The 11,063-nt window shown below is 42.0% G+C and overlaps 1 protein-coding gene across 1 annotated transcript; it reads left to right on the forward strand.

Moving 5' to 3' along the window:
• Positions 1-2,233: 2,233 nt before the first annotated feature.
• On the forward strand, positions 2,234-4,856 carry LOC112226279 (CMRF35-like molecule 5). Its single transcript, XM_042313922.1, has 3 exons — positions 2,234-2,934; positions 3,766-4,101; positions 4,204-4,856. The coding sequence occupies exons 1-3, from the start codon at positions 2,898-2,900 to the stop codon at positions 4,347-4,349; spliced, it is 519 nt and encodes a 172-aa protein (XP_042169856.1). The 5' UTR covers positions 2,234-2,897; the 3' UTR covers positions 4,350-4,856.
• The last annotated feature ends 6,207 nt before the right edge of the window (positions 4,857-11,063 follow it).

The following is an 11,063-nucleotide window of genomic DNA, read 5'->3' on the forward strand; positions in this document are numbered from 1 at the left end:
AGGTTACAGAACACCTAGTCAGGTTACAGAACACCTAGTCAGGTTACAGAACACCTAGTCAGGTTACAGAACACCTAGTCAGGTTACAGAACACCTAGTCAGGTTACAGAACACCTAGTCAGGTTACAGAACACCTTGTCAGGTTACAAAACACCTTGTCAGGTTACAGAACACCTTGTCAGGTTACAGAACACCTTGTCAGGTTACAGAACACCTAGTCAGATTACAGAACACCTTGTCAGGTTACAGAACACCTTACAGGTTACAGATAACTTAGTCAGGTTACAGAACACCTTGTCAGGTTACAGAACACCTTGTCAGGTTACAGAACACCTAGTCAGGTTACAGAACACCTAGTCAGATTACAGAACACCTAGTCAGGTTACAGAACACCTTGTAGGTTACAGAACACCTAGTCAGGTTACAGAACACCTAGTCAGGTTACAGAACACCTAGTCAGTTTACAGAACACCTTGTCAGGTTACAGAACAGTCAGGTTACAGAACACCTAGTCAGGTTACAGAACACCTAGTCAGGTTACAGAACACCTTGTCAGGTTACAGAACACCTAGTCAGGTTACAGAACACCTAGTCAGGTTACAGAACACCTAGTCAGGTTACAGAACACCTTGTCAGGTTACAGAACACACTTAGTCAGGTTACAGAACACCTAGTCAGGTTACAGAACACCTAGTCAGGTTACAGTCAACACCTAGTCAGGTTACAGAACACCTAGTCAGGTTCAGGTTACAGAACACCTAGTCAGGTTACAGAACACCTAGTCAGGTTACAAAACATGTAGTCAGGTTACAGAACACCTTGTCAGGTTACAGAACACCTAGTCAGGTTACAGAACACCTAGTCAGGTTACAGAACACCTTGTCAGGTTACAACACCTAGTCAGGTTACAGAACACCTAGTCAGGTTACAGAACACCTAGTCAGGTTACAGAACACCTAGTCAGGTTACAGAACACCTAGTCAGGTTACAGAACACCTAGTCAGGTTACAGAACACCTAGTCAGGTTACAGAACACCTTGTCAGGTTACAGAACACCTAGTCAGGTTACAGGTCAGGTTACAGAACACCTAGTCAGGTTACAGAACACCTAGTCAGGTTACAGAACACCTAGTCAGGTTACAGAACACCTAGTCAGGTTACAGAACACCTAGTCAGGTTACAGAACACCTAGTCAGGTTACAGAACACCTAGTCAGGTTACAGAACACCTAGTCAGGTTACAGAACACCTAGTCAGGTTACAGAACACCTTGTCAGGTTACAGAACACCTTGTCAGGTTACAGATCACTTAGTCAGGTTACAGATCACTTAGTCAGGTTACAGAACACCTTGTCAGTTAAAAGAAGACCTAGTCAGGTTACAGAAGACCTTGTCAGGTTACAGAACACCTAGTCAGGTTACAGAACACCTTGTCAGGTTACAGAACACCTAGTCAGGTTACAGAACACCTAGTCAGGTTACAGTCAGGTTACAGAACATGTAGTCAGGTTACAGAACACCTTGTCAGGTTACAGAACACCTAGTCAGGTTACAGAACACCTAGTCAGGTTACAGAACACCTAGTCAGGTTACAGAACACCTAGTCAGGTTACAGAACACCTTGTCAGGTTACCTTGTCAGGTTACAGACCACCTGGTCAGTTTACAGAACACCTATTCAGGTTACAGAACACCTAGTCAGGTTACAGAACACCTTGTCAGGTTACAGAACACCTTGTCAGGTTACAGAACACCAAGTCAGGTTACAGAACACCTATTCAGGTTACAGAACACCTAGTCAGGTTACAGAACACCTAGTCACACACACACACACAAACGCGCGCGCACAGGTCTATAAGTGTTCCCCTTTTCAAATTATCTCAGTTTTCCTTTTAGATATATTATTTACCATAATATCCACAGCAACATTTTGCCCCTGGTTGAGAAGTCATTAATGAATAGTCATTGAGGATTGTCAGACCCTTGCTGTTTTCTAGGGGAAGGTCAGCACTCCTCTCTCTCTCTCTCTTTCTCTCTCTCTCTCTCTCTCTCTCTCTCTCTTGCTCTCGCTCTTTCACTTTCTCTCTCGTTCTCTCTTGTGTCTCTCTTCCTCCTCCTAATCTCTCTCTTCCTCCTCTCACTCTCTCTCTCTCATTGAATCTCTCTCTTTTCCTCCTCCCTCTCTTCCTCCTCCTCCTTCTTCTTCTTCTTCCTACTCCTCTTCCTCCTCCTCCTCCTCTCCAGGGTTGTCATGGCGATGGTGACTATGAGGAGATAAAGGAGCGCCCCCTACAGTCAGATTCCACCATCTACACCACTGTCAACTTACCCACTCTGACTCTCCCCACTACGCCAGCGTCAACTTACCCAAAAGCCACTCTGACCTTCTCCACTACGCCAGTCAACTTCCACAAGAACCCCAGTAGCCCCAATGAGGCCACCGCTGCCATTACTAAAGAGGGCACTTCATCATGTGACTATGCTACTGTAAACTTTGGTCAAATCCCCACCTACTCTACTGTCAATCACCCACACAGCTCCTCTGAGGCTCCTCCCATCTACTCCACAGTCAGCAAACCCAGAGACACCTGAGTCACTGGCAACGAATCACAAGAGACATACACACACTGGCGACAAATCACAAGAGACATACACATGCTGGCAACCAATGTCTCTCTTATTCTCTGTCTCTGACTCTTACTTCTTCAAATGGGTTGCTGACACAGTCACTTCCTGTTCTCTCAGTGGCTATAAGAGTGCATGTCTTACAATTATGAGATCCCTGGTTTTCATAACAGTATAGTATAGTAACTGTTATAGTATAGTAAGTTTACCAGTATAGTAACTGTGGTAGTAAAGTAACTTTAACAGTATAGTAACTGAGGAGTAACTGTCCAGAATGAAGATACTCCATGTCTCCTGCTGTCTCCTCTCAGGTGAGTTCTGTCTGTCTGTCTGTCTGGTAGTCTGACTGTCTGTCTGTCTGTCTGTCCGTCCGTCCGTCTGTCCGTATTTCTGTATCAGTTTCTATAGTTCTAGACTAGATACTGTCTGCAGTCTGTATCAGTTGCTATAGTACGAGACTGTATACTGTCTGTATCAGTTTCTATAGTACTAGACTGTATACTGTCTGTATCAGTTTCTATAGTACTAGACTGATACTGTCTGCAGTCTGTATCAGTTTCTATAGTACTAGACTGTATACTGTCTGTATCAGTTTCTATAGTACTAGACTGTATACTGTCTGTTTCAGTTTCTATAGTACTAGACTGTATACTGTGTGTAGTCTGTATCAGTTTCTATAGTACTAGACTGTATACTGTCTGTAGTCTGTATCAGTTTCTATAGACTAGACTGTATACTGTCTGTAGTCTGTATCAGTTTCTATAGTACTAGACTGTATACTGTCTGGCTGATATAGTATACTAAGATAATGATTTGTCTATAAGGAGCCATAACGTGATACACTAGAGATATGATCAGATTATATATCTGCATATTTATGGTAGAATGTACTGAACTTAAAAAGGTACTCTCACCTCTCTGTTGATGGGTACAGTTCAAGTTTTAATGTGACCTGCAGAAGTACACTGAAATGCCTGTCTCTCAAGCTCTAAACCCATTGCAGTAATCAATAACAACGTAATACTTTAAATAACATGAGGTAGAAAGAAATACACCATCATTCCAAATAAGGAATAAGAAGAACAGTATGAGAGTGTTGATGTCCAGTTCCTCTTTAGTGAGCGTGTGTTTCTGTTGTACAGCTCTCTGTGTTGTGGAGTCAGTCATCACTGAGACGACTGGAGTTGTTGGGGGACAGGTCACAATTCAGTGCTCATTTGCAGATAAATGGTATGGAAAAAGCAATGGCAAGTACTTCTGTGGGAAGAAATGTGACAGATACAATGACATTCTGGTTCAAACTCAGAAGAACAAGAACTACATTGAGAGAGGAAGATACATCATACATGACAATAGATATGGAGACTTCACTGTTACCATCAAGAACCTGATGATGTCAGACTCTGGAACCTACTGGTGTGGACTGGACACATCTATTAAAGATTCATACCAAGAGGTGCATCTCACAGTTACAGATGGTAAATTCAGAGATTATTGTTTGTTCCAGACTTCATGACGTCATTAGAGAAAAGCAAAATGGTGACAGTATTTGTCAGACTGTTCTTTTGTTTTACACACAGCTCCTCTTAAATTGTCAACGGTCACCTCCAGACTTCATGTCTCCACAAAACATTCTCAAACCTCTCCACAACATTCTCAAACCTCTCCACAACATTCCTGCCATCTGGAGACATCAGTGTTGGTCCTTCACACAGAGCAGGTATGATGGACTTGTCCCTTGCCATCATTCTTTCACCTTCAGACAACTTTAATATGCTGCTACAGACAGAAACAACAATATCTGGTCATTAGACAAATCTCACTTCCTCTCTATTTCTCTCTCTCTCTATTTCTCTCTCTCTCTATTTCTCTCTCTCTCTCTATTTCTCTCTCTCTCTCTATTTCTCTCTCTCTCTCTCTCTCCTGCAATTCAAGGGGTTTTATTGTTATGGGAAATATTTGTTGTCGTTGCCAAAGCAAGTGAAGTAGATAAACTAAAGTGAAATAAACAAGAAGTGAACAGCAAATATACACAAGTTCCAAAAGAATAAAGACATTTGAATATGACATTTGTCATATGTCTATATACAGTGATGTAACGATGTGCAAATAGTTCAAGTACAAAAGGGTGAGACCTAGAGACCTAGATGCACATGGGAGAAACAATACTCTAATAATCCAACAGGGACAGGCAATAGACAGGTCAAGGCAGGCAGGGGTCAGTAACCAGAGGTGGGGCAACAGTTGGGTCTAATTGTGTTGCTGTCCTGGGGCTCTGTGGGGTCTGTTTGTGAACAGAGCCTCAGGACCAGCATGCTTAGGATACTCTTTTCCAGGTTCATCTCTCTCGGGTTTGTAATGGAAGGTTTGGGAATTGCTTCCTTTTAGGTGGGTGTGGATTTGAATAGCTCTTTTGTGGATTTTGATAATTCTGCTCTGCATGTATTTGGTGTTCTACGTTGTACATGGAGGATCTTTTTGCAGATTTCTGCATGCAGACTCCCATTTTGTGAATTCTTAGTAGGTGAGCGGACCCCAGACCTCACAACCATAAAGGGCTATGGGTTCTATAAATTATTCAAGTATTTTTAGCCAAATCATATTTGATATGTCCAATTTTATCTTCCTTTTCATGGTATAAAAGTCCTTTTCCTTGTCTCTAAGAATGTTCACAGTTGTGGACGTTACCTGTGGCGCTGATGTTTAGGTCGAAGTATGTATAGTTTTGTGTGCAAAAGAGCAACAGTGTCTAGATGGAATTTATATCTGTGGTCGTGACAACTGGACCTTTTTTGAAACAACGTTATTTTTGTCTTACTGAGATTTATTGTCAGGGTTCAGGTCTGACAGAATCTGTGCAGAAGATCTAGGTGCTGCTGTCGGCCCACCTTGGTTGGGGACAGAAGCACCAGATCATCAGTAGACATTTGACTTCAGATTAAAGTAGGGTGGTGCTGGGTGCTGCAGACTGTACTAGTGCCCTCGTCAATTTGTTGACATGTGACCCGATTCAGGAAAGTAGGCGTGTCTCAAGTCATGACATCACAGGAGAGCCGTCTTTTTTAAACATTTTTATCAAAATGCGTTTTTGACAGAGATGTCTTCTCGAATATGTGAACTGTCATGTGCCTTAATAACAAGACCCAAGTGCAGACTGTGAAGTATCAATGTTTATTGTAACGACAGGAGCAGGCAAACGACAGGTCAGGTCAGGCAGGGGTCGATAATCCAGAGCAGAGGCCAAGGTACAGGATGTCAGGCAGGCTCAGGGTCAGGGTCCAGAGCAGGCCAAGGTACAGGATAATCCAGAGCAGAGGCCAAGGTACAGGATGTCAGGCAGGCTCAGGGTCAGGCAGGGGTCGATAATCCAGAACAGAGGCGATAATCCAGAGCAGAGGCCAAGGTACAGGATGATGTCAGGCAGGCTCAGGGTCAGGCAGGGGTCGATAATCCAGAGCAGAGGCCAAGGTACAGGATGTCAGGCAGGCTCAGGGTCAGGCAGGGGTCGATAATCCAGAGCAGAGGGGTCAGGAGGCTCAGGGTAAGGCCAAGGTCAGGGTCAGGCAGGCTCAGGGTCAGGCAGGGGGTCAGAACAAGGCCAGAGGCCAAGGTACAGGCCAAGGTCAGGCAGGCTCAGGGTCAGGCAGGGGTCGATAATCCAGAGCAGAGGCCCAAGGTACAGGACGTCAGGCAGGGCCAGGGTCAGGCAGGGGTCGATAATCCAGAGCAGAGGCCAAGGTACAGGACGTCAGGCAGGCTCAGGGTCAGGCAGGGGTCGATAATCCAGAGCAGGTCAGGCAGGCTCAGGCCAAGTCGATAATCCAGAGCAGAGGCCAAGGTACAGGACGGCAGGCAGGCTCAGGGTCAGGCAGGGGTCGATAATCCAGAGCAGAGGCCAAGGTACAGGACAGGCAAGGTCAGGGTCAGGCAGGGGTCGTCCAGAGCAGAGGCCAAGGTACAGGGTCAGGCAGGGGTCGATAATCCAGAGCAGAGGCCAAGGTACAGGGCCAAGGTACAGGGCAGGCCCAGGTCAGGCAGGGGTCGATAATCCAGAGCTGAGGCCAAGGTACAGGACGTCAGGCAGGCTCAGGTCAGGCAGGGGTCGATAATCCAGAGCAGAGGCCAAGGTACAGGACGTCAGGCAAGCTCAGGGTTAGAGACTGGCAGTGGTCAGGTGGGCGGGTACAGGATCAGGACAGGCAAAGGTCAAAAACCAGGAGGACGAGAAAAAGAGAGACTAGGGAAAAACAGGAGCTGAGACAAAATGCTGGTAGTCTTGAACAAACAAGACAAACTGGCAACAGACAGAAAACACAGGTATAAATACACAGGGGATAATGGGGAAGATGGGAAACACCAGGAGGGGGTTCAAATTATTCAGCAATGTAAAAAATATAGACAAATCCTTGAATGAGCAGGTGTGTCCAAATGTTTGACTGGTTCTTGCTTATTTAATTTGATTAATATTATGGTGTTTCTATTCCATGAAAAACGAAAAACCCTCTGGGTTTCTGTTAGGATGGAACAGAAAATATGGCGCTGTACAACGTGATGTCCGGCAGTACAGTACTGGGCTATTTAGCTAAAGAATCCCTGTTTCTTGCTTTTCTCAGAGCAGAGCAAAAAAGTGCTAAAATAGTTGTAGGTTTTTGCTTCTACCTTCAATATGCTCTTTAAATAAATAAGACCTACAGCATTTTTAACAGTATATCTACAAATATGTTTTTTCAATGATGTGACTCTCCGCCAAAGTCACATTTAGAGGATTGGAGGACTCTATATTAATGTCTAAGGGGCATTTTCCATTCGGATCTGTGAGAATATCTGAGAATATCTAAGGGGCTTTTATATAATTCTAAATTAATTAATAATAATCACTTTGTTTAATAAAAAGTAAGACTATTTTGGAGATTTAGTTTTCATTTAACCTAGAGTGAGCGAGAAAAAGGCAATTCTTGAACATGGGGTGAGACATTCTCACTCATTTTTAAATAAAGCCAGTTATTTAGAATGATTTATTTCTGGAGAAACATAACTTAATTATTTAGCAGACATCACTTGCTTATATTCAGTCAACACATATCTTAATGAATATCATGGAATATTTGAACCTTTTCGTTTCTCCCTGCTTGTCTCAGAGCAGCGAGAAACGGTGCTGAAATAGACGGCCACAGCGGGAGGGTATGTATTCTGTGCCCACTCATGGTATCTCTGTCCAGTTGCACATCCTTGGAATAGCAGAACAGCATAACGGCCCGGGCGGACCTTACTGTGCCTGGTGAGCAGTTGGTCAAGTTCTGTTGTCAGAAGAGGAATGAAAATGTCAGGGTGAACCGAAAACCGGACGAACCCGCCACCTACTGTAGGTTGACTCTGCCTGTCAGAGGTGGAGTTCCACAGCTCACAGGTGTGCCTGGCATGGACTGTGACTCCATCTCCTTCCTTTTCAACCCGTGAGTGAGTCAATGACTATTCAAGCCATTGACTCACTGATGAATGAAGATGAGCGATCGGCAAAGACAGTCTGTAATCTGCGGGCATCACGGCTCTGTAAGAAATGCTTTATATTATATATATATATATATATTATTATTTTTTAAATCTCAAAACATTAACCATGTGTTTTTGCTTGTTTTGTAATGTTCTGTAGTTTCGACCCAATGATTCGTCTGACATTTGCATGATGAGCTACATTCTTTATTGTAACCATAATGCCACACATCATTTGTATCTACCTTTCCAATTACTTTTAGAGTTTGGGAATTACAAATGTGCGCTTTCTTGTTAGTTACATTGTTTTAGTTAGAAACTGCAGACTTCTTTTCTTTAAATTATAGTTTTTTGTAGGATGCTACATTTTTAACCAGTTGCAAGTAGACCTAATAAAAACATTCCTACTTCTATTAGGCTGTTAAGCCTCATAGCCAGTTCAGTTATTGTATATAGCCGGATAAGATGAGGAAAAATAATATGGAACCCGCACACTGCTCTTGATCGTATCACTGACCTTTAATAAGCTTTACGTATCGGCCTCATGGCCTTCGTCAGAGCTTTTGGGAGTTTTTAAATTAGCACCCTTATGTAGACCTCGCCCTACCCACATCCGTTCCACACATCGAAAGGGTTTGGAGGCGAAGGAAAAACAAATAAGTGCTACCAAATATAACAATAGGAATTTCATAACTACTCAAATAGTGTGTACATAAAACATATTAAACACGTCTGTTAAACCACAAACATCGACCTACCAAGCAAGTTTTCATACATTATTGGGTACAGTGCTAGAAAAATAGTATTCTGAAATAGGGGCACAATTCATGATCAAATTTAAAAACATAACATACATAGGCATTTCATCATTAAGACCTTTAGGAAATAATGTCTGCAGGGTAAAAATCACAAAATATTCTTGTGGATTCTAAGACTTGTAATTGATCACGTATATGTTTTTGATGTTTGTTCTTTGTTATAGAGACAAAAAGATTGGAGAAATGGTCTCTCCACACATCTCCATTTTGGAAAGATCACTCTGTGTTGTTTGTTTAGTGTGTTGTTTAAATTCTATGGATTCTGCAATTATATTGAGCTGATTTCTGACTGTTCCTTCTTTTTCCTTTCACCATAGTGAAGACGTAGATTTAGGTTATCTGGCTCTATGTTTTTGATTAGATCTCAATTTCTTTCTTAGGTTTTTGCATTCTTCATCAAATATACTTTTTAGACTTTCTACTGCCAAGTTTACACCTTCACGATTACAGTGGAACGTTTTGTCCAGGAAGTTGTCTGAAAGGGTTGGAATTTGTTGTTGCCTAATTGTTTTTTGGTAGATTTCTACACTACTTTCCTTTCATCTACAGCATTTCTTAATATTGTGCAGTTCCTTTGGCTTTGATGCCTAATGATTGAGTATTTCTCTCCTGTGATTTTGCTGTGATCTGACAGGGGTGTTTAGTGGGCTGACTGTGAACGCTCTGAGAGACTCTGGCTTGAGGTCAGTGATAAATGAATCTACAGTACTACAGCCAAGGGATGAGCTGTAGGTGTACCTACCATCAAAGCCAATGACTATGTACATACCCAGCATCTGACAGACCTGCAGGGGTTGTGACCCATTTGTGTTGGTTATTTTGTCATAGTTGTCTTTAGGGGCCATATTTGGGAGGGAATATTGTCACCTCCAGGGAGGTGTTTGTCCCCCTGTGTGCTGACAGTGTCAGGTTCTTGTCCAGTTCTGGGATTTAGGTCCCCACAGACTAGTAGAGTACATGTCCCTGGGCCTGGAAATGGTTCATCTCTTCCTCCTCTAGGATGGAGAAGCTGTCATCGTTAAAGTATGGGTGTTCTATTGGGGGGATTTAGGTAGCACACATGAGGACATTTTTCTCTATTGACCTAAATGATGTAGAGGCCAACAGGAAGTCATGCACTGTTGCTATGGTTACTATGATAAACAAAAAACATATTTGGAAATGGTACATAAGGCTCAAATGGGAAATATAGTCACACATTTAGAAATACATTATTTCTTTATGTCCGTGTATTCATAACTGTGCATAGCATCAAAGTCTGGTCTTGCATTCAACAGCTCAAGAACATTTTATACTGCTTGGTTAGAAACCTGTAATATGTAATATGTATGTAATAAGTTGTAATATGTAATTCTATGCTCTGTAGTCTGAAGAGAAGATGTTGTCTGATCGTCTGGTTGTGACACAGTGTTGTTGTTAGCTGGGGTCCAATTCAATTTCTTTTAAATCCATTTCAATACAGACAATGAATCACAATTTATCATTGATGACCATTATTTTCCATGTGGACTTTTCAATCCATGAATGGAATTTCACTTCACTTCCTGAATTGACTGAGTTGAAACATGTAGTTCATTAGAATAACTTGTTGGGTTATAACTTGTGTGATTATAGATTAGAGACCATAAATCTTGGAGGTGCAAATATATAAATCAACTGTGTTAATTTTGTTTTTTTCCAAGTTGATATAATTTAGTATGGAGTTACTTTTAAAAATGGTGGACTGTTGGGAAATAACGTGAAATATCCTTATTAATGTTAATTAGAATAGGGTGTATAGAAATACTGAGAGAGAAAGGAGAGTTCAGAAAGATTACATTCTGTCAAAACATGCTATTTTTAAATCTCAAGTGTATATATATATATATATATATATATATTTCTATATTTCATAAAACAGCATTAGCACTTACCCGTCCAGAAGTACGTCCTGTCCTTGCAGAAACAGCTCCTCAGTTCGTTTGAATCATAACACTCCAAGATTCCTCAAACAAAAAAGATCTGTCTCGCTTTTTCACTTTCACTTTAGACTTTGACTTCACTTTTCCTGATTTATTCGCCATGATATCTTCAATGAAATCGTTGAAACTACAACTTTCCGAAATACAGCTGCTAGATAAACACAGAGGAGC

This window comes from Oncorhynchus tshawytscha, unplaced genomic scaffold (assembly GCF_018296145.1).
Source record: "Oncorhynchus tshawytscha isolate Ot180627B unplaced genomic scaffold, Otsh_v2.0 Un_contig_4097_pilon_pilon, whole genome shotgun sequence".
Classification (NCBI taxonomy): Eukaryota; Metazoa; Chordata; class Actinopteri; order Salmoniformes; family Salmonidae; genus Oncorhynchus; species Oncorhynchus tshawytscha.

What these genes read in the sequence shown, in the direction of transcription:
- LOC112226279 (XM_042313922.1), top strand. Translation starts at nt 2,898, where the DNA reads ATGAAGATACTCCATGTCTCCTGCTGTCTCCTCTCAG. An exon ending in CTCCTGCTGTCTCCTCTCAG is followed by an intron (nt 2,935 to 3,765) that starts GTGAGTTCTGTC and finishes TCTGTTGTACAG; the next exon opens with CTCTCTGTGTTGTGGAGTCA. An exon ending in GCATCTCACAGTTACAGATG is followed by an intron (nt 4,102 to 4,203) that starts GTAAATTCAGAG and finishes TTTTACACACAG; the next exon opens with CTCCTCTTAAATTGTCAACG.